The following is a 24,152-nucleotide window of genomic DNA, read 5'->3' on the forward strand; positions in this document are numbered from 1 at the left end:
CCGGTCAGAAGTTGAACATGGAAAAATCCGAGATGTCATTTAGCCGAAATATTGATCCAGAACGGAAAGATATGCTTCAGATGAAGTTAACTTTTAAGGCTGTTGAAGAATATGACAGATACCTTGGGCTCCCTACTTATGTAGGTAGTTCAAAAAAACGGATTTTCCAAACTATACAAGATCGTATATGGAAGAAACTTAAAGGGTGGAAAGAAAAATATCTTTCACAAGCAGGGAGGGAAATTTTAATAAAATCTGTTGTTCAAGCAATACCTACGTTTGCTATGCAATGCTTCTCTCTCCCGGTTCAGCTTCTAAATGAGATTGAAAAAATGTTCTGTAATTTTTTTTGGGGCCAAAAAGGTGAAGAACGGAAGTTGGCTTGGGTATCTTGGGACAAACTTTACCAACCAAAGAAGAAGGGGGGGTTTGGTTTACGCGATTTACAAGTGTTTAATAAGGCCCTGTTGGCTAAGCAAGCATGGCGAATTCTCACCAACCCGGATTCTCTTGTGGCAAAGGTTCTAAGAGGAAATATTTTCCTAAGACAGATTTTATGGCAGCTACTGTGAGCCCAAATTCCAGCTATACTTGGTGTTCAATAATGTCGGCCAGAAGTTTAATGAAGAAAGGGGCTCGGAAAATTGTTGGGAGTGGAAAAACGATTGATATATGGGCGGATCCGTGGGTTACAAGTCTGCCAAGTTACAAGTTGGTTTCTTCTGCAGCTTTCGAAGATGATGGTCCTAAAATGGTGAGTGACCTTTGTGTGGAGGGCAGATGGAATAAAGAGCTGCTGTGCAATCTGTTTACTCCTTGGGAAGTTCATGCTATTACAAAAATTCCGATCTCATTATACGATGTTAGGGATGATTGGACATGGCACTTCTCAAAGGATGGCAATTATAGTGTAAAGAGTGCGTACTACATTGGATTGGAGGAGAAAAAAGAAGAAGTTGGCTCGTCAAACACCGAGATCATCTCGAGAGTTTGGGACAAATTATGGACAGCAAAGGTGCCACCAAAAATTCGAAACTTTGGGTGGAAAGCTCTCCATGATGGGCTGCCTGTGAGAAGCAATCTGAAGCGCAGAGGGATGTTGGAGGATGACACTTGTCCAGTTTGTGGTGTCGAGGAGGAAACAACCATGCACATGCTAGTGAGATGCGAAGATGCTAGTAAGATATGGTATACCTCACCTCTTAGAATCCAAGCGAAGGAAGTGAAATGCAAGAGCCTAATGGAGTGGTGCTATGATCTGGTGATACAGTATAGGGAGAAGGAGTGGTGGAATATTTTTTGGAGTATTATATGGGGTCTTTGGCTAAAAAGAAATCTGTGGGTATTTGAAGGAAAGAGGAGAGAAACTACAGATGTTACTTAGAAGGCTTTGAGTTTGCTAGGGGAATTTGAAAAAGCAAATGAAACTATCTTGGGTCCTAGTGTGAGGTCTCCTTGTATGAGCAGATGGCAAGTACCACCTGATGGGTTTTATAAAATAAATGCAGATGCAGCAATTTTGAAGATGATAGGGTGGGTTATGGCGCGGTGATGAGAGATCATGGTGGAGAGATCATGGCAGCAACTCGTAAGCAACACCATGGCAGCTATGAGGTAGACATTGCAGAAGTTATGGCAGAAGTTATGGCAGCTCGGCACGGCTTAAGTATAGCTGTAGAGGTTGGGTTGAGAAAGGTGGTCCTCGAAACAGATTGTATCAAGCTTTTTCATTACTTAAAGAAAAGGAAATGTGAGAACTCAGCTTTCGGTATGGTGGTCAGGGACATTCTTATGATTTCAGATCAATGTAGCTCTATTTCTTTCTCACATGTAAAAAGAGAAGGCAATAGTGTTGCTCATGCCCTTGCAAAATTAAGTATTTCTTTTGATGAGATGAGAGTTTGGAGGGAGGAGTTTCCTTTAGAGGTTCTCTCACTTGTAAGGAAGGACATATCTTTGATGGATGAATAAAATCTCAACAGTTTTCATGTCAAAAAAAAAAAAAAAACGTATTCACGCTTAGGCTTCACTATAAGACTCAACTTGGGCTTTTTATTAGCTGGCGCCACAACATTTATCAAGATGTGGCCTGCCTTGTACAAAAAAGTTCGCGAATTGGACAAAGTTTTTTTTTGTGAATCATACCCGGTTTCCGAAATCCATTTTTGGATCCAATTAATCCAAATTTGAGCCAGGTCAGGCCCTAATTGGAGGGGGGGAAGCTCTCCCAACATACTCTGTTGTATTCCCAGGACTAGAGCAACTTCCTTACCATTTGATGTACGGTGAATTGGACAAAGCTCATTGATATACTTTCTCTACTTTAAAAAGTGAACTTTGACGGTTAAATTGGGCAAAACTCATCCAAAGATTCTCTCTCTCGCCATTTGTTATCCAAGTTGAATTCTACACTTTGGGTACTGCACTGTTGCAGAATCTCTCTGCTGCATCAGTAATCAAATCCGTTTCATCATCTCTATCTATCAATCATAGCAGGTAATTTGTTATCCCTCTTTCTATATCTTATTTTCTACATTATATATTCATATTGTTTTCCTTCACAAGTTTAGTTCTTTGTTTTTCTTATTTAGGAAGTAATATTTTTCTGGGGTTTCACTAATTCTTGAAATTGATTCACTATTCTACTACATACCATCAATCTTTACCCTTCAATTTTGTGGTGGTAGCTTCATGTTGACCTTTTTTTTTCATTTTCTTTCTCTTTTACTTAACCAGGTGTTACCTATATTTGAGTATTATCAATGATTTTTATGGATGAATGATGGATTTCTTACTGTTTGATGGGTTGATAGATGTGGATGAGAGTGCAACCACTTCAAATTTAATCTGTTTGCACGATATATGTGCTCTTTTTCACCTTCATAGGAAGAGAAAAGAGTATTGGATTTGTTTCAGTTGGGTTTCCCAGATTCAATTTGCAATTACAACAAGTTTAGATAGGTTTGTCTTTCGGTACAATATGACTTTCACGCTTGACAATGCACTACTTCGACCATTAATGTCTCTAATATTCGATTAGTAGATTTTATTAATTGTTGCTATCATGAAAATTACACATTTAGTAAAAAAAAATTATAGCTCAAGGGAACTACATGAATAGTGCAGAAGTCAAATTGTAGCGATTAAGAAAATGGAGAAAGTAATAAGTTCAGATTAGCGAATCCTCATGACACACCCATACTTTGTAGTAAGTATATTATGTTGAAGAGTTGGTGATGTTTAGTCTAGACTGTTGTTGGGTTCTACAATGATTTTCTGGGTGTTTATGTTTGTCCTTTTGAATTGTAGCCACCACAATCTAAGATCATCCTTTCTAGATACTATTGGTGGTAAAATCCTTGTCATTGATGCTTTTTTCGGCACTCAATCATGGAATGGCTGAAATAAAGTGCTTAAGTTGCAAGTTGGAATCCATTTAAATTTTGACCTTTCTTGTGTTCTCTAGTGTTGATGATATTGTGTGATTCTTATTGTAAGTGGAAGATGAAGGGAGAGACTCATGTAGTACTGAAGTTGTTCAACTTCTCCTTTTATTTGTAGTAGCAGAATATACTTAAAAATGTCATTTTCATGTGTTTTGGAACAAGTAGTGAGTTCTAGACTCTAAATCTCTTCTTCATTCGTTTCTGTGATTTTATCATTTCATAATAGCATTAGCCACTGTGTTTCAGTGTGTTGCAACTAACAGCATGGAGCCTTGCGCCTTGATTTTAATTTCAGTTGCAATTTGCACATTTTGTTTAGCAAGAGAGATTCTGTCATATCCTGTCGCTCAGTTTAATTAGACATAGGTCTTGTGCTTCTCCTATATTTTAAAGAGTCCTGCTCCTGGGCGTTACTTTGATCAGATATACCTGGGCTCACTCCACTAGTGATGTTGAATATCAACTCTAGGAACATAGGATGACAATTTCCTTTTTTAATATCTACCTACTTGTGTGTCGACTATCAACTATAATATTGGCGTTTTAATTAGTTCATCTGATTCAACAAGATGGTGCTGAACAATCAAACTGAAAGTCAAGGTAACACAGATGGAAGGAATGGGGAGTCATCAATCGAGCTAAAGGTTCTATTTTTTGCCAGAGCTCGGGATTTGACTGGTTTAGCTGATATGCCACTGGAGGTAACATCTGGTAGCACAGCCCGTGATTGTTTGGATAAGATTGTCACCCGCTTTCCAGGCCTCGAAGATATACGAGGGTGCATGGTGCTGGCTTTGAATGAGGAGTATGCATCTGAATCGGCCGTCGTTAAGCATAGGGATGAACTAGCCATCATACCACCAATAAGTGGAGGGTGATCATTCCTTGTATATGTTAAATGAGAGAAATAAATCCTGTAGTTCCTTGTATAAAATTAAATGAGAAAGATAAGTGGTTGACCAATGTGATCTGCAAGTTACAGACTTTGTAGTTTGTATGTTAAAAGCATAATTCAATTCTGCTTCCTGGTTACAGACTTTAGAGTACAGATACAATTTGATTATCATTTTATTCTCAAATCAATTCTGCTTCCTGGTTACAGACTTCAGGGTACAGAAATCAATCAGATTATGATTTTATTCTCAGTTGTTTTGGAACTTGTAGATTTGCTTACGCCGAATCTGCTCAGTTGGGACTTGGGAAATCAAGTCTTCATTCTAATGTGAACTAAGAATGTGTCCATGACCGAATATGCAAATCACCATGAAACTGAGTTTTTGGAAATGGAATTGACAAAAACTGCTACTACCTTCATTTTGTTGCCTTCTGACCTGTTGCTGGTCAGTAGGCAGTTCTTTGCACGGGAACGAGTGGCCGAGTGGGCAACCGTTGCTGCAACTCATTGGATAGTTCTTTGTCTGCTGACAAGTTGCAGATGTTGTAAGAAGAGCTTGCAATGTCAATTATGTGGTACACACAAAGAGCACGCAACATCTAAGTTATTCTTTATCTTAATTTCTAATTAATTGTTTTGGTAACGTTGTTGATCCCTTGATTGGTTGATCAGGTACGAGCTAGGAGCTAAAATCACCGCAGGAAATTGGATGTGGTAGGGATGAGTAGGAGCACCGAGCACGTATAAATGGAGGAACGATTGGTTATGTTGGCCATTTGTAAAATTGGACAATATCCAATGTCAGCTTTGAGTAGATGACTTTAGGAGTCCATTACTAGTTCTTAATTGTATTTTCAATAAGTTTAAAGATGAAAGTATCATTATAATTTATAAGTATAAAAAACGTTGGAAGTAGTTCTTAAATTCTAGATTAGAGAATTTATCACCAACATGTCAGTTGATTCGGGAACTGACAAGAATATATGAAAGTTACAATTATTGAAGCCAAAATAAGAGAAAAGAGTCGAGGAATTATACGTGGAAACCATCAAGGGTGAATTCCACGAATGACATTGAGTTCACGAATCCACTGTGTTTTTTTAACTACACAAGGTGTGACGTCAAGTCGTTACAAACATTTCGCATAAGTTGTGTTAGTAATATAGTAGTATAATGTGAACCTAATGCTAATTCATGTGATTTATATAAAAAAAAAGTCATTATATTAATAAATAGATTAAAAAAAAAGAGTATATATAGATTTAGGGTATGTTTGGCACAAGCTTTTTAGGTAGCTTTTAGTGTCTTGACTCAGTCAAAACACTGATTAGAAAAAATAATAGTGTTTGGCAAGGTAGTAGTGTAAGTAGCTTTTAGTGGTACAAGTAATGTTTTAGTAGTGTTTGTCAAAAGCTACAATTTGTAGCTTTGGGGGTAGTTTTTTTAGTGGTGTATAAATTATATGTTAAAGTTTTGTTTGAATTTTTAACTAGTTATTCTTAAACAGCTACTTTGACAGCTTCTTTTACCGAACATCAAAATTTTATACCGCTACTTTGACAACTACAGCTAACAGTTACACACAAACCAACAACTACCAACATAGCTAACAGCTACTCTTACAGCTAAAAGCTACCACCATAACTACTGTTGCTGAACACGCCCTCAAAAGTTTGACTATGTGAAAAAAGCTACTATGTCACTAACTGAAGATTTCATCATGATAAATTAACGTAAGAAAGAATGACTATATTAAAAAAAATCGATCACTAAGCTAGAAAGTAATTGTATAGTATAACTTAAGATTTTTAAAAGGTTACTATATGGAAAAAAGAGTCACTATGTTTAATAAATAGTTTTGATCCACAATAATATTAGTGTGGACCAAGTCCATGTAAGAAAGAGATTGAGATATACAATGCTCAAAATGGAAAGAGAGTTGGAATGGATTTTCTATACGCAAGGGGCCATATAATATACAACCAATAACCAATATATCCCTTGCCTAACTAACTATGGAGGATAAATGACGACTCCTCAATTTTGCAAAATCAGGTATTATAATCTATATCCTTGCTCTTGCAAAGTGCCAATCCGCGTGACCTTGCCCAATTAGTAGATCTTGGACCATTCAACATGCAAAAAAGTAATTAATTTGACATATAATGTACATTCTCATTACATCTCGTGTACATGTCGAAAATACAAAAAGTAACTGATTTGACAGTTACTGTTCACCATTTAATAACTGATTTGATGTCAATCGCCATCATTTCCCCCATATACTGTTCACCACTTCTCTCTTTTCCACACTCAACCTCCTTGTACATTCTTGGCTTCGTGGTTGTTCATTAACAAAATCAAAATTTACAATGACATCCCCCAGCTGAAAGTAACCCAATTCCTGAAGCTGATGTCAAGTGAGTAATTTGCAATCTTTGTACATTGGGTGTGTTGATGTTTGTTCACTAATGAAATTCAATATGTACAATTACAGTCTCATACCGAAATTCACCACTTCTCTCTTTTCCACCCTCAACATCCTGGTACATTCTTGGCTTCGTGGTTATTCATTAATAAAATCAAAATGTACCATGACAACCCCCAGCTGAAAGTAACCCAATTCATGAAGCTGATGTCAAGTGAGTAATTTGCAATCTTTGTAAACTGGGTGTGTTGATGTTTGTTCACTAATGAAATTCAATATGTACAATTACAGTCCCATACCGAAATATGTCAAGTGTGTAATTCCCAATCTTTGTACACTGGTGTGTTTGATGTTTGTTCACTAATGAAATTCAATATGTACAATTACAGTTTCATACCGAAATTCAATAAAATCACAATGTACACTGATGGTCATTGCTTTGATCACTGAAAATCTCCAAATGTACACTCGTATATTATTATACATCAAACCATATGCATTTGTACATTAAAAAAATTGTTTCACGTGATGAGAGAGAAAGAGCTTGCCCACTTTCAAAAATACTGCCAAAAGCCAGCCACATGGGCAAGGTGTAGGATGCTTATCCTACACCTCGGTGTAGGATCTAATTTGCGGACCTTGCCTGTTTGAGTTTAATTTATACCAATATATTAAAAGACGTGTATGATAATGTATACACGTCATATGTCACCTCTGTTATTCCACTTTAATAGTCCAATTTGTACATAGTCATGTTGATTAGCAGGTAAAATTAGCTTGCAACAAAATTTGAACCCATAACCTCTTACTATTCTAGCATGACACAATTACCATCTTAACCAACTCTTAATCATGCTTTGAGTGTCCACAATATTATATATGTATCTTTTAAATGTTGAGTTTTCCTTAATATATTTTAGTGTGAATGATAAAAATGCGTATCAACTTCGAAAACGCAATGCCAACCCGAGGCAACGCCCGAGTCCAAATACTAGTTTTTCGCTAAACTAAGACCCTTTGTAGTCTGTACACCTTCGTGTTGTCTCATGAGAGTAGTTGTATATTGAAGAACATAATAGAAAGAAACCATTTTATAAGTTTGAGGAATTACCTTTTTCTTGTTAATTATTTTTTAGGATGAAATTTATTTTGAGTTTCAATTTGATCCAAGTTCTCTTGAGTTGATTATATCATTACATTATAAAAATAATTTGAGGACACTTCAATAGAATATCATTTTGCAATTTCCTTCCTAACAACATTATTAATGCTGAATTAAGTGTATTCTTGTTTTCTTAAGAGAGAAATCATGTTAGATGATAACTGATAAGGACATGATTGCAAGTCTAAGCAATGTAGAAGTTGGTAGATAATGCACTGAAAATTCTATTCACGCCAAGTAAGTTCAGATGCTTTCCAATAAATTTTAATGAGTTCATATAAGTTATGGTAAGTCAGAATACTATATAGTAATATATTACTTTTGTTTTTTTAGTTGATTCGTTTTTCCTTGACACACATGTCAATGTATTTTAGACTTTTATATCTCTAATTATTAATAAGTAAAAATTACAAAAAGTTGATATTATGAAAATATACATTAAACGAATCTAACAAAACCTCACATGACTATATTTTTCCTCAAGTACAAATCACAAAAGATAGTCAAAGTTACCTATGTGAATAATATCAAAAGTCAAAACGGGTCATCTAAAAAAATGGAGGAAGTAACTTTTAATAGGTTTGAGATGTTCGATTCATATAAATTCAGGAGAAAGTTAATCAACGCACATTAAATTGTATTTCTTATTCTTTTTTCCTTTTCTTCCAAAATATATAAATATTAAACCTAACCAATTAATAATACTTTTTCCGTTCTAAAATAATTGAAACACTTCTCCCTCTTATATGAACGCTTTTTGAGAGAAGTGTTTCACTTACTTCAGCCGGACAAGTACAAATTTGTTAGAGAGAAATTAGGCCATCAAATTAGGTATGAAGAATCATCCTGAAGATTAGGCATTATTCCCTCTATTAGGCAACTTAAACAGAGTGAAAACAACGTCAAAAATTGTTCCATGTTCAAGAGCTATCTGACATTATCTATGCCTTGTCCTAAATCCAAATAACACATCTCATTTGTCTTCTTCCTTAAAGCCCCAAATAATTTTCTGTTACAATATTCTCTTCTTCCTTCATTGCACTCAACCAATTCTAAGTTCACTTGCAATTATGTGGAATTCTTCATTGATTACATCATTACATGCATTGAATTCAATTCATAAAAAAAAAGTAACAATATCATTCAATTCATTTTGCTTTGCCTTCAAATTTAAATAGTAAATACATACAATGTATAATAATGTATATACACTATGTAAACATGAATGAGATATACAGAATTTTATTCCAAGAAAAATAAATAATAAAAATGTAAGTATGTAAAATTAATCGGTATAATATACATCATACATGAGATGTATCATCATCATATGTATAATACATAACTGTGTTAAAGAAAGAAAAAAGCAAACAGAGGGAGTAGATGGAGCAAAGAGATGCAAGATATGGAAGCATCCGATTTTCTACTTTGAGTAACAATAACAGTTGTTGGTGTTAATTTCGGGCTTCTCCTGGAATTCGCCGCAAGTTTTCGAGTATTATGCGATGAACAAAGACGATCACAGTTAGCATGAACTTCATTTATTGCCTTAATACTGCTGCTGCTACTCACTGCATAACTCAAGCTATGTTGATCATCTCGTTGTGCTGATGAACTCTGAATAACTTGTGACATGATAAGCATTGAGCACACCAAGAATAGTACATGAAATCGACAATGTCGCAACTGTGACATTTTGCGTAAGTAAATCTCCAACTGGCTTGGATGATTGTGCGTGCTTTGTATTGGTTTTGGTTGATGAAGAGGAGTTGAAGTTGTTTTTGGTGGGAATTTATTGGGTGAGATGAGGAAAGAATAGGAATGGGTATAGTTATAAATACGGGTTAATACTCTAACTAGTTGAGGTTTACCAGATTACGTCGTCTATGGTTGGGTTTTTCTTGGGACATCTTCCTGACTACTTTGGGTTTAATTACTCTACTTGCTTTCAATCTACTGCTACTCCAGCTCATCTTTATAACCTCTAATTGAGATAAGGATTTTCTTACTCTACGACACTGCTAATATAGATAGCACATTTTTGGAGCTTCTTCCAATCTTACGTGGACGATATTAAGTTTTTAGATTAATGCAAAGCGAATAATATTTTTCATAGTATTCTCTTGGTTAATTCTTTTAAAATTTGAATAGAACATTTATCGACTTGTCGATTTTGATTTTGTAAAGCTAATAATGTTTACATTGTTCCTTAGATTAGTAGGGTGTAATAGTGTCTCATAATGGGTTGATATGTGATATAAACAGTTTTTAGCTTATGATAGGTAATTAGGTATCAAGTGTCGGATTCCCAAATTTGGGTGTCATTCTCTGTTGTTGTACATACTAGTATATGTTTAGCAAGTCAAGCGGCTCAGAGAAATGATAAACATCTAATTGCTAGATGTTTGCCAAACATCTAACATTAATGTGGCAACATGTGAGTGGTACACATGTCACTATATTGTTTATCCAAACAAATTACTTTTTCCAATTTTTAAAACTTGTATATCTCAAAAAATATATTTTAGAAAAAAATAAAAAATATACCAATATTCATATATTTTTATTCTCTACAAATAGACATCCATCTTGATATAATTTCATCATATTTTTATTTTACTCTTCTCTATCTCTTATTTAGATATGTAAAAAAAAAAAATACGAACACTATCTGTTTATACACAAACACTAGTGTGAGTTGCAAACACTAGTTATAGTTACACGAACACTAGTTCTAGTAGCATGAACACTGTATATTAGCATCGGAATCTTCTGACAGTGTCCAATTAAAAAAATACGAACACTATCTGTTTATACATAAACACTATTTTTAGTTGCATAAACACTAGTTATAGTTACACGAACACAAGTTGTAGTAGCATGAACATCATATATTAGCATCGAAATTTTCTGACAGTGCCCAATTTTCGAGATTACTTTTTTGTTTGACTGATAACTTTTTTTCATGTATATTGACAATTTTACCCCTGCTAGATGTTTATAAACATCTAGCAATTAGATGTTTATCATTTCTCAGCGGCTCAAGCCTATTAGCCTGTACAAACCCTCTTTGAAACATCCGAATGTACCATGCTCATGGGCTTATGGTACACCTAGGTATATAGTAAAAATAGCCAACCCTCTGATATAACCTTCTCGTTTAAGCCTTAGAGGTAAAACATGATATCCCAGCACATACCCAAAAAAAGAAAGAATTAAGAAATTAGCCTACCCTATATCGATTCACAATTTACAGCAGTCACTTATTCTTACCTGAACTTAATTGCACAAGCTTGACACTCGATGACAAAATAGATAATCTAAGAAGTACTAACTAGGTCAAAAATAAAAGAACTTCTGATGGCAACTATCTTCCGAGGCCAGATAAGTAGGTGATACAGAATCATAGATCAGCTAACAGTTCATCAAGAATATTTTGGTTTAGTTTCTGGAAGGACATTACTTGGCCAACCTGCCTAGCTAACTCACCAGTTACTCGATCCATGTAAAGTGCATAAAGCCCTGACCTCTTCTCCATTGACTGCAATGTTTTACGAGCATGAAGAAACGAAGGAAGCCACTCCTCAAACAACCCTACAATCACATTACACTTGCACGTCAATTTCCTACAGTTTCATTGTAACATGCAAAAGAAGTTGCCAAGATGATTGACAGAAACAATATTACTTCTGTACTATATGAAATTGGTTTATAGTTTGAGAAAACTTTGTTCCAGGCAACAATTTGAGACAAACCAAAGGTACTAAATCATCTTTTGAGCAGAATACCTTTTATCATATCTGCTAATAAGCAAGATATCTCAAAAACGATAAGATTTATGGAGGTAACATAATGCACGGTAAGCACATACTAATCTCAAATGTTTCATCCTTCGACCAAATGAGTAAGTAGTCCGACAGTAGGAGCTCAATAAGCTGTATCCTGCAAGTCATACAATATATAAGACGTGTAAGAAAAGTAAATACCCCATGAACTAGATGATACCCCAACTAAATACATAAGATGCTGTAAATCTAATAAAACAAGTATATATAAATGGTTCTAGCAAATACCAAAACCACCAACCAGTCAAAAGACCAGCGTATGGAGAAAACAAAGTTAGATTTTATAAAAAATTTGGACTGCATGGAAAACAAAGTTAGATTTGATAAAAAAAATTGGACTACATGGCACTTTAAAATAACTTACATGACATTTTGTGTTAGAAAACACGATATCAGTGAGGATATTTTTACATAGATAATTAGGATATGGGAGCTTGAAGATAAGATATATATCATACGAAACACACAAGTGCAGGCAATGGACATCATATCACAGGAGGAAATTGGCCAACTAAATCAAAGCATATAGAAACCGAATACCACAATGGTTTAATAAGAATGCATAACCTCAACTGATGCAATAGGCTAGTCTAGGGTCTAAATGAAGCTCAAAAGAAACTTGATTCATGTACAAGTGTGAAAGCTTACATCACAAACAAAGAATCGTGTATAAGGGCAAAAGACTCATCAAAAGGATCCAGGGAGAGCAACTGTTCTGCTAGTTCTGATATCCTGTGACAGACAGAAAGCAGGATTCTCTGTCCTACATAAGAGGCGCTTCCAAGCATGCGGATAATATACTGGATATGGACTTGTGCATCGGTTTCAGGGTCACGTAGCTCTGAAACAATAAAACAACAAGATCAGGAACCAGACGAACCTGTACAGCAAGAGATTGGCAATATAGATAGAGAGAGACGAATATTCCAACATACATGCAGACGACATTTCGTGGAAAAATAAACTGTTGCTGTTATTATATCAAACAGCCATTACAATTTAAATCATTAACTAACCGCCACAATCATGGACAGAAGAACAGGTAAGTTCTATTTTCCAACAATGTCTTGTGAGATTATGATTAAGGGAGTCCATCTCAATGTCATACTCCACTTAATTCTGCATGGCCTCTTTCCATAGCACCAGTACATCGAAGAAACCCTCACTATCCTTGGAAAGGAAATTTTACAATAAACATGAATCACATGGTTTTTGCCAAAGATGCAACGACTGCACCTCAGAATCAATATTAAAACCATAATGCCAATAGATCATCAAGGCAAAGCCATGAACAATTGATGCATAATATAACCTTGATCCACCAGATATGGACCTATAGTGTTGCATGTAAACTAATGAGAAGCCAAAAAAATTACCATTTTCCAGAGGTGTGCACATCCTTTTGACTAAATGTACAATCAAGCTGTTAATGGTGCCTTCCATCAGAGCTGCATCCTTTTCCTTCGACAATAAGTGACCTAGAGAACCTTTGTTAAAGAGCAAAGTAATCACTCCTTTAGATTTAAGGATCATCATATAGAGTAGTATGCAAAGATACAGGCATACAACGGTCAAATATTATCATGCATGGATTGCGTATTGATATTGACTTGTCTCGCAGATGAAAAGGTCTAAAGCAGCTTTTGAATGAAGTAACAGAATATCATTGCCCAAATAAAAGACAAAGAAATGCTTTTCTTGCCTAATGCCTGGCTAAATAGTCAGCTAAATTCCAGGAAAAGATTCAATGTGATAAAAAAAAATGAACAATTTAAAAACATATGAGAAGACCAACTCAACCAAACCCTTACGCCAGTGGTTAGAAGCCTCTCACACGAATACATATGGGTTTACGGATGAACAACCTGAGGGTCATCCTCTGTCTTTGCTAGAATACTTTTCCTTCAAATAGGCTCCCCCACAATTCGAATCCAAGTTTCTGGATATCTTTGCTTTGGTATCATGTAAGTTTCAAGTCAACCAAAATCTTAACCTGATCATTGAAGGCTCAATCAATCGTTTGTCCCCTAACATTGCACATAGTATAATGTCAAGGTCTCATTAATCCATTAACCAGTCAGCAAACCTGTCCTACGTATACTAGGCAGTTAAACTTAGCTAAAAGAAATAATAACAAGTTTTCAAGTCAAACGCAAAGGATACTTGGGAGATTAGAAACTTGTTCACTCATCAACAAGAAACTTACAGAAAATCCAGTTATATAGGAGAAATAGTAGAAGACTAAGATCAATACCAGTTCCTAACCTAGAATGAAATCCACCGCTTGATGTGCCAAGTTTGCAAAATTAGGCTTCTTCACCTAGACAAGTTTATAAAAATTAATTCGAACTTATTAGCAAAAAATTATTATATTGCAGATTATAGTCAACACTCAACATAAGTTCTTGATCCACATCTCACCGGGATGGGCATCTCACACAGATCCACAAGAAACTCAGCTGAAATCTTCAGCTGTTCTATCTCCTCTTCCTTAGAAAACTCTGTTTGAAAGCAAAGCAAAAGTTGACTAAAATCTCCACAATCTAAGCCATATTTCTCCCATATAGTAGCCTTATTTTTCATATTCTTCTCAATATCATACAATAAGCAGAAAAGCACTGAAAATTCAGTTTTAATGATGATTTAGAATGCAATGTAACCTGAAAATACTCTTTGATCGGTCGAATTGCTAGTTCTTCTTTTAATCCTCTTCTGCATACGTACTGCAAAATCAAAATCATTCCATCCAATATACAAAAACTCTAGTTCAAACATTTCCATGTTTCTTTAATTTCATAAACTGAATTGTCAAGAGTGAGAGAAGACCTAGTCTGAGAAACCTGCGGTGAAGAACATCATTCATCCTATGATCATCACCATTTGTGAACTTCTTAGAGCTTACATTTTGCAAATCATCAAAGAAATAACACTTGCATGACGCACTTTGCGGATACAAATCACAGCTCAAATCATCTGATTCCAAAAAAATCACATGATAAAATAAACTAAAAAAGGAACGAATTTCATAATCACGAAGCATATAAACATGAAAATTCAAAATTGTCAAATAGAAATTGCAATTGCGAACCTTCGAGGCGTTTGATCTCCTCTGAGAGTCGGAGAATTTCTTGCTTACGACTTTTCGCCTGAAATTGCAGCAAATAATGTCATCAATGTGAAATTCATATTCAAATGATGAGAGAGAAAGGAGAGAGACCTTTTGTTTCCAGTGAAAAACGCGGGATGAAGAAGAAGAAGAAGGTTGAGAGAGAAGTTTTGATCGGAGAAGAGCCATGGCGATTGCTATCTTCATCGATTCATCGGAATTTGTCGCCGTCGCCGGAGCCGTGGTAGAAGCCGCCATTTTCTCTCTCTTACGCTCTCTTCCAAGTTCTAAGTGCGGACCGAAGTTTTTCCCGTTGAAAATATTCAATTTGTACAATTTTCTCCCTCTCTTTTTTTTTTTATATATTTTTGAAAAAACAACGAAAAATGTACAATTTTCCTATCGGAGATCATAGATACATTTTCTTTTAATCCATATGAGCCACGAAAGCGGTACAAAATATAAAGAATGAGATGAGGGATTTAAACCTGTGACCTAGGGCCTGTTCTCCCCAGCTTATTTTCAGTTCAGTTCAGTTCGACTCCCATCAGTTCAGTTCAGTTCAGCTCTAATCAGTTCAGTTTAGTTCAGCTCCATTCTTTTATAACCATTTTGTTAAATATTATTATTATGTTGGTATAATTTATTTTACTAATTACTCTTATATTATTATTATTATTATTATTATTATTATTATTATTATTATTATTATTATTATTATTATTATTATTATTATTATTATTATTATTATTATTATTATCATCATCATCATTATTATTATTATTATTTAAATATATATCATTACTATTAAGTATTATTATTATTATTGTTGTTTCTATATATTATTTTGTTTATTATAGCTTTACTCATTGTTATTACTATTATTATTAGGAGGAACATGGTTTAGGTCAAAGCACAAATAAACCCACTTTTTTAGCCCATAAACCAATCAAATCGCGTCAAGACGGTTTATGATGTAATTTTTCGCGGTCCAACCCAATCATTATTTTTATTACTAAATATTTTATATTATTAAATCTAATTATTAAAATAGTAATATTAATTTACTTCTTAGATATTATTGTTATTATATATCATCATCAAGTATTAATATATTAATACAAATAATATTAAAAAATAATTATTAATTATCATTATTATCATTAATTATTATTATTATTAATTTATGATTATTAATATTATTTATTTATAACTATTATTTAAAAATATCCAAAATACTATTATTATTATTCATTATTATTACTTATCATTATACTTATTATTTAATATTCATATTATTATTGTTTAAAATATTATTTATATATTTATTACTTAATTTAATTTAATTTAATTTAATTTAATTTAATTTAATTCAATTCAATTCAATTCAATTCAGTTCAGTTCAGTTAAGTTCAGTTCAGTTCATCTCCAATAAGTTCAGTTCAGTTCAGTTCAACTGTTTTATGCCGAAGAGAACAGGCCCCTATTGTTCACAGCACCTCAATCTTAACCACTAGACCAAGACATTCTTGGTATATAATAGATACATTTTGATATTTAAAAACTTTTCCTTTGTTAACGTGGTTTGAAATTCTTAAAGAGTCTTAAGATTGGCTTTTTTGGGCCATGTTTATCTTAATTTCATGGTCCATATAAGCTAGAGTCGGGTATGCGTTAGGACTGTATGAAAGCTAATATGACAAATGACAAACATGAGTTTAGCCTAGGCCTACTAGTGTCTACTAGTATTAGCCTTGCACAGGTTTGTGAGGGCGAAAGTGATGATGATGAGTTTAAGTGTTATTGATCACTTATCATGCTCTCCAAATGAAGCTTCTTTGGAGACTCATAAAAGATGATAATAACCTTTGGGTTCGTCTTGTCATAAAGCGTTATATTAAGAACTCCAATCTTTTCACAATAAAAGCCTCCAAGTCTGCCTCTTGGCAATGGCGTAATCTCTTACGCTTGAGGGATACTTTTAAAAAAGGTCTTAGATGGCATCTTGGTGATGGTAAAAGTATTAGGTTCTGGTCGAATAATTGGGTGTGCCAGCACCCTCTTAACTCTATTATAGCTCCAACCCCGGGGACTGAGGCTTGCTTTGTTAATCATTGCATTTCAGCTCCAGGGCAGTGGAACACTCAGGTTTTACTTTCTTTGGTCTTTCCTCACATTGTTGCTCAAATTATTTCTATTTAGATCCCTTCTGAGCCTTAACCCGACTCTCTCATTTGGGCCTAACGGCTGATGGTGAATATTCAGTCAAAAATGGGGCTCTGCTTGCCCAAGGCATGCTTCCTGCCTCTACGGAAAAGGTTGAGTATGGGTGGATTTGGGCTCTCTCTGTTCCCCCTAAAATTAAAATTTTCTTATGGAAGGCTTGTAATGATGGTCTTCCGACGAAAACCCATTTAGAAATAAGCCATATTTTTCTTCCTCAATAGTGTGTGTTTTGTAATATATAACTCAGGACAGTCGATTGGTCACCTTTGTTTTGAGTGCCCTTTCACTCTTGATATTTTTCGTCATCTTAATGCCAGTTTTCATTGGGTGATCCCTCCTGCTTGTCTCCAAACGCTGAACCTCTCCTGTTTTTGGTTTGCTTTGGAAGCCTGCCATAGTGTTTCCTCGAAGTTGGATATAACTAAATTCTCCTTTATCTGGTGGTTTGTCTGGCATTTCAGGAACAAACTAATTTTTAATAGTGAAATGGTCTCTTCTAGGAGGGCTACCTTTATTATTAGCTCCTTTGTTTCTTCTTGGGATAAGGCTCTCTCTGGAGATCCGGTTGGTTGTTCCAATTCTGAGGGGGGTAGCAATAGTGGTTCTCCTCAAAGGTCTGGTATTGCAACTGTTTGGTCCCCGTCTGAGAGGGGTTTTTTCAAGTTAAATTTTGATGGTTCGAAGTTATCCAATGGCAGTGCTGCCTTAGGCTTTGTAATCCGTGATTCGAATGGTGAGGTCTTGTTGGCTGGCGTAGAGGTGATCATGGGCCGGGCCGGGCCGGGTTCGGGCCGGGCCGCGGCCAAAAAAATTTGCCCATTGGCCGGGCCGGGCCTAAATTCGGGCCGAATTTTTGTGTCCAAAGCCCGCTATTTCGGGCCGGGCTTAGCGGGCTTTTGCGGGCCAAAACGGGCCGGGCCAAAAAATAGACTAAAAAGTCTTTTTAGCTTGCCCAAAGCCCGCCCAAAAACAAAAAAAAAAAATGACCGGCCGGGCCCGGCCCGGCCCGCGGGCCGAAAAAATCTGCCCAAACCCGGCCCAAAAACGGGCCGGGCCAGCGGGCCGGGCCATGTTTGATCACCTCTAGGCTGGCGGTCTTTCTTTAGGTTGCCATTCCTCTATTATCCAGACGGAGGTCTGGGGTATGAAAGAGGGACTTGTTGCGACTCTTTCGCTTAATATTTCTAATATTGTTATCGAGGGTGACAATTTAGCTTTGATTAATGCTGTTAGAAAAGTCTGGAAAGTCCCTTGGAAAATTCGTAACATTGTTAACGACATTCATGCCAATCTTTGTCGATTTGATGCTTTTCAGGTCCAACACTGTTTTTGTGAAGCCAACAAGATAGCCGACATAATGGCGCATCGTGGCCATACCTTTCAGGATCTTCAATATTGTTTTCCGCGTTTGATTTTGATTTCTCTCTTTGCATCCGAAAGGATGTTTTAGGTTGGCCTCTCCATTGAGGGGCTTTCCTAAGTCTTGTTTCCTTATAAAAAAAAATAAAAATGGACATCATTTTAAAATTCAACACAAGTTTAGTACGAGCCCAACTTACTTGAATATATTCTTAACTTATTTGAATTTATAAGAGCTTATTAATGTACTATTTTTTACCTTATTTTTCTACAATAAGTCAACACAATATTCAACACGATACTACCTGAGGAGAGGAAGTATTTTTGTTTTGGAAGAAAAGTTAGTTTCTTATAGCAATATCATTATGATTTAGAGCATTAAAACTTAACTTATCCCTTGCCTCTCAATTTCAATTTATACCTCTTTCTACTAAAATGTGTTAATATCTTCTTTTTCCTTAAAATTATAAAGAAGAATAATACAATATGTTTCTAAATGTAAAACTTACTTTTATTTATCTTAAAAAATTCAAGAGACCCTCTAACCCCAAAAAAAAAACATATATACTATATGAATAGGGATAGCAGTTGGGCATATCAAATAGGAGAGTTTCCCCATTCCCGTCTGCCCCGCATATTTATTATTAAAATTTTAACTATATACTTATATTATTAATAATTTTCTCTTGCAAAATATAAATATGTGGATACGAAGCGTGTGTGGGTACCCATGCGGGTGGTGGTGCGGGTATGAAATGTAGACAAAGTGGGTGCGGGTATTTATGCAGGTGATGGTATACATACCTAGTAGGCGGGGATGAGTCTGAACTTTCCCCGCAATAAGTGGTGGGCCGGGGATGAAGATGACAATTTTTTACAAGTACAGGCATGAAGGTACCATCCTTCGTATCCGTCCCGCTAAATTACCATCCGTATTATATGAACGTATAACATTTCGTCTCCTTGAGCCCAACAATACCCTATCAAATAACAAGCCAGAAAAAAGGCCTTAAAAAAACCTAAAATAGTCATATAAACCATTAGTACCAAACTACTAATAAAATATTGGCATGAAACAACAAATTGGCGCTCACCCAATTTTACCCGCTAAATTTAACCCGCAACTTTCCTTTGATTAAACCCAAAAAAACCCATTTCAAAATCTCCCGCGCAACTTTTCACCATTTTTAGCTCCCCTTCCTCCTTCCCTTCACCTCTCTCAGATTCAACTCCCTCATTTCTCCCTCCTAATTTTCTCCATCCCTAGCAAACAAAACCCAACCACAACCCTTCGCTACGCTATTTGCCGTCTGTATTTACTAAAAATCGATAAACTCGAAAAACAACAAAAATGGCAAAGCAAGGAAAAGGAAGAAAAACTGAAACCAATAATGTAGGAAAAGGTAAAGTAACACCAGTTCAAGTTGCCTTCATCGTTGATCGTTACCTTGCTGATAATAATTACTCGAAAACTCGAACCGCTTTTCGCTCTGAAGCTTCTTCTCTTATCTCTAAATCTTCCTTACAAGAGGTTGGTAATTTAATTTGTTATAAATCTATCTCATTTTATAGTTTAATTAGTACTTACTTTTTTTTACTGATTGATTAATTTTTGCTGAAAATTTTCAGGCGCCAAAAAGTTTACTGAGTTTAGGGGAGTTATTAGATGAGTATATATGGTTAAAAGAGCAGAAAGTTATGGTAGAACGAGAGAAATTTGGGTTAGCTCAAGAAAGATCTAGAGTTCAAACTCTTTTACAAGGAATGCAAGATCTTATGAATGTTTATAATTCTGCTGCTACTGCTAATTGTATTACTTCTCCACCTCCGCCGCCTCCGCCTTTTACGACACCTATGTCAATGCTCACTTCATCTTCTACAGGTTGTTAATTGTTAATTGTTCATCTTTTTTATGTTGTTCTTAATTGATTGATTTGAAGTGGGTTTTTGGTGGGTGTTTGTTGGATTGATTTTAGAATTTTAGGGTTAAAGGGTTGGATTTAATTCTAATTCTGCGATAGATAGATGTATCAATCTGTACATGTGTATTGTGTAACTTATTTCTGCACATTTATCTTCAATTTTCATTTTCTAGGTTGACAAAATTTTGCTAGTTTCATGAATGAGTGCATTGTAGAAACTGAAATCAGGTTTCTGAAGAAGTGAAAATTAGGGATTTGAGTTGAACACTTGAACATGATATTTTCTTATGTTGGGTGGCTTAGCTGTTGATCTTTATCTATATTCTAAAGTATATGTAATTGTTGAGAATGTGTGATTATAGAAGAGGCATGAATATTACTTCGAAAAAGCGTTTTAATTTCGAGTGATTCAACATTAGCATCTTCAAATTTATCAAATGAGATTGTTTACTTTAGTATACAGGTTCAAGATTCAAGTAATGATTGTAACCTTGTATAAGTTGATGTAGTTAATACTAGAGTTTGTGGATTATATGATGTGAACAATGCAAATGCAATTACACTTGCAAAAGTGTTGAATTTAACAGGGAAGAAACTGGCCTATTGAATAGAAACTTATGGTTGTTTTTCTGTGGCTTCAGGAAATCTTACTCATAGAAGCACACCAGTTATGACATCAGTATCAATGACACAAAGTTTAAAGATGGATCATACCAACTTCTCAACACCTAACATTTATTCGCGTCCTCCAAGAAAGCGAAAAAATCACAAGGAACCTCAAGATGTACCTCAAGCACCAAAGAGATATTGTAGTCCAGTTACTAACAACTCTTTGTATGACAAAGGTGGGTTTTTGTTGAAGATTGTATGAATGTGTATACAATTTGCAAACTTGATTTTTCGCTACTAAATTTTGCATCTTGTGAAACTTAACTATTGCAGGGACTAATTCAGTTGCACAGCCAAACAATGCATACCAAGGTGATCATAGTAATCATCAATCTCCTCCTCTCCAATCATTATCACCTAACTTTATCCAAGGAGGATCAACTATTCAAGGATCAAGTGTAGCTAAAAATTTGTTTAATAAGACTTCATCATCTCCACCTTCCAATTCTTCGGGTCCCAAAACACCCCCACGAGCACTCTCTTCTCAAAGCGATAAATCCATTTCCCCTCTTGAAGATGTATCTTCAACAGCTAAGTCCCAGCACGATAGCACCCCTCCTGAGACTACACCCACGAACTGCACTATTATCTCCTCCAAGACTATCATAGTGAGCCCTACTAAGCAGTTTTCCATTGAACGGAACCAGTGTACTTTTTCTTCGCCTGTTAAAACAAGCAAGTGGCAAAGCAAGAGAGAACATGTCAAAGGGAGGCTGGATTTTGACAGTTCTGATGTTCCCGCTAATTTGGAAAATACAAGTGGAGATGGAAGTGGAACTAGTACTTCTTCTGAATCAGAAAAGGAAGGAGACATTTTCGACTTGGATTTGCCAGATTTTGATGCCTTTGGGCCAGACTTCTCTCTCACAGATCTCTTGACTGATTTGGGGATCGATTGTGGAACAGTTCAGTATTCTGGTCCATCAACAGCAGGGGGGTCTACTGCTGCAGTTCCAGAGTAAGTCAGTTTTTGCCATGTACCTGCTCTGAATATTTCTTGTATTGGTTTCATGTTGTTGATTCTTAATGTCACATGGAATATACAGGTTGATTCATGAAGAAAACGATGGCGATTTGAGTACTAGCCAAGGTTTAACAGAGGATGCATCAGCTGTTCAAGAGGGTTTTGCAGGAGATATGAATGAAAATGTTAAAAGTACTACTTCATCTTGTTCAATCAATTTCTTCTTTCAATCATATAATTTGAGGTGACATAAAAATCTCATCTTGATTGTTTGATTGCAGATTCAGAATCAATTACTTCTGTCAAGTCCATAAGAAAATGCATAAGAATAGTGAGTCCTAGTAAGTATGCTTGTCTTATATCATATCTTTGTCAATTGTAATTGATATCAAATTATGAATATATTAGTACTCACTAACATAAGCTTTATTTTTAATGATTTCAGACAAATGTGCAAGAAGTAGCTCAATACATGATCAAGAAAACTTAAGTGCAGAAAGCTGACCAGCTTAACATTTCAGGCTGACCTCAAGCTGACAATTTGGTTTCTAACACTTTCCTGCTGATTATTATCTCTCATAGAGTTGTTGATTCTAGGTTAACACTGAGACAACTTCTCATTCTTTTGTTTTTGGGCAGATACATTTTGTTTCTGAACATAGAATAGGATAGAAAAATCAGCAGCAATATTAATGAATCATTTTCTATGAAGTAATGCTTTGTCTTCTAAGTTACTTGGATTTTTTTTTTTTGACAATCTCGACGTAATATAAATTAGTTTAAGGGCCTAGTCCCTACGAGAGGTACACGTGTACAATCTGAGCCATAAGTGTTTTGAGTTTCCGGCTCCAAATTGCTATCCTTCTTAATTAGTTTCATACAAATCGGGGAGGGGATCAAAATACATTCAAAGTGAAAAAAGTTACTTGGATTCTTAGTTTTACCTTGAGCACACATGTTAGATTAATTTAAATATACAATCACTAAGAAAATCTTATACTTCCTCCGTTTCAAAATAGATGGTACATTGTGATTAAAACGGACTCCTAGGCAAAATTTCATAAGTATGTTTAAGTAGTATAAAGGGAAGTAGATTAATTCTAGTGGTCCCATGTGAAAAGGAGGGAGAAAGAAAAGTTGGGGACCACATGTATTAATTAAGTAAAATGGTAAAAGTGTAAGGCAAAAGTTACTAAATAAGGAAAAAAAAAACAATGTATCATCTATTTTGAAACACCCATAAATAGACAATGTATCATCTATTTTGAAACGGAGGAAGTAATTAAATATGACATATTGTGTTAATTTGCTTTCTATTTCTTAATCACCATATGATCTATTCCTTACTATATTCTTTTCGATTCTTAGAATTGTATTGAAGAACAATCTCAAACCTCTATATTTACATTGCATCACACCCGTGAATGAGGTGTATCTCAGAATTTTAGGTTGAAATATATATCTAAATCACCATTTTGCTCATAAAAATCAAATTGATATTGCGATATTTTGTCATGATTTGCTCTATATTTCTTAATCATTATATGATGTATTTTTTTCGGATCTTAGAGTTATTTTTTCCATAATATAGTTTGCTTGACACTACGAGAGATAATTAGATTAAATTTCTATTACATAAATAATTCAATTTTTTTTATAGAAACACAATATTCTATTAGAATGACAACGGAAACGCTGATATGATTAGCCAAATCGTAATTTCATTACAGATTTTTTTAATAAAATCAAAAGTAATACAAAATTTAAAACGTTGAGATGGTGCAATGCATATAAACAAAAGATCAATTCATCTATAATAAGAGCAAAACTAATCAAATTTGATAAACAACACAGATTACTAGATTAGTAGATGAATTAGAGTGTGAATGATCATGTAACAAAATAAATTAAATAGTCAAGTAGATTAATATTATGATTATTTATTACACATTCTAAATTACTTCCTTGTACATTACATTAGTGGTAACATTCTAGATCTCTCGATGTTTAACACATATTAGATTTTCAAACCCCTTTTTCAAGACTTTTCTCTATTTATCCGTTGGAGGTTGAAGATTACTAAATTATCTTTTTGCATGTTGGTTTACTTCTTTACCTCAAATTCAATTC

General features: G+C 34.9%; 3 protein-coding genes across 6 annotated transcripts; 2 read left to right on the plus strand and 1 right to left on the minus strand.

Annotated features, from left to right (window-relative positions):
- The first annotated feature begins 2,322 nt into the window (after positions 1 to 2,322).
- LOC104901714 (molybdopterin synthase sulfur carrier subunit) lies at positions 2,323 to 4,478 on the plus strand. Of its 2 annotated transcripts, none has more exons than XM_010689315.4 (2): positions 2,323 to 2,496; positions 3,998 to 4,478. In XM_010689315.4, exon 2 carries the CDS (start codon positions 4,016 to 4,018, stop codon positions 4,322 to 4,324), a length of 309 nt encoding a protein of 102 aa, XP_010687617.1. In that variant the 5' UTR covers positions 2,323 to 2,496; positions 3,998 to 4,015; the 3' UTR covers positions 4,325 to 4,478. The 2 variants fall into 2 exon arrangements, with proteins under 2 accessions (XP_010687617.1, XP_010687616.1); XM_010689314.4 differs by having other exon boundaries at positions 2,326 to 2,496; positions 4,016 to 4,478.
- Positions 4,479 to 11,049: 6,571 nt separating this feature from the next.
- On the minus strand, positions 11,050 to 15,215 carry LOC104901715 (hypothetical protein). 3 transcript variants are annotated; one of them, XM_010689316.4, is made up of 10 exons: positions 14,994 to 15,215; positions 14,865 to 14,922; positions 14,603 to 14,749; positions 14,437 to 14,499; positions 14,198 to 14,277; positions 14,042 to 14,096; positions 13,153 to 13,263; positions 12,425 to 12,617; positions 11,803 to 11,873; positions 11,050 to 11,525 (listed from the first exon to the last, which is right to left on the minus strand). In XM_010689316.4, exons 1-10 carry the CDS (start codon positions 15,138 to 15,140, stop codon positions 11,335 to 11,337), a joined length of 1,116 nt encoding a protein of 371 aa, XP_010687618.2. In that variant the 5' UTR covers positions 15,141 to 15,215; the 3' UTR covers positions 11,050 to 11,334. The 3 variants fall into 3 exon arrangements, with proteins under 3 accessions (XP_010687618.2, XP_019106900.2, XP_057247299.1); XM_019251355.3 differs by having other exon boundaries at positions 13,153 to 13,254; positions 14,994 to 15,196; XM_057391316.1 differs by having other exon boundaries at positions 11,442 to 11,525; positions 11,720 to 11,873; positions 14,994 to 15,196.
- A 4,221-nt stretch (positions 15,216 to 19,436) lies between these two features.
- LOC104901716 (uncharacterized) lies at positions 19,437 to 22,737 on the plus strand. The gene is made up of 7 exons (XM_010689317.3): positions 19,437 to 19,998; positions 20,097 to 20,349; positions 21,031 to 21,234; positions 21,332 to 22,016; positions 22,105 to 22,214; positions 22,304 to 22,363; positions 22,468 to 22,737. The coding sequence occupies exons 1-7, from the start codon at positions 19,819 to 19,821 to the stop codon at positions 22,524 to 22,526; spliced, it is 1,551 nt and encodes a 516-aa protein (XP_010687619.2). The 5' UTR covers positions 19,437 to 19,818; the 3' UTR covers positions 22,527 to 22,737.
- Positions 22,738 to 24,152: the final 1,415 nt, after the last annotated feature.

The sequence above is a fragment of the Beta vulgaris genome, chromosome 8 (genome assembly GCF_026745355.1).
Source record: "Beta vulgaris subsp. vulgaris cultivar EL10 chromosome 8, EL10.2, whole genome shotgun sequence".
Classification (NCBI taxonomy): Eukaryota; Viridiplantae; Streptophyta; class Magnoliopsida; order Caryophyllales; family Amaranthaceae; genus Beta; species Beta vulgaris.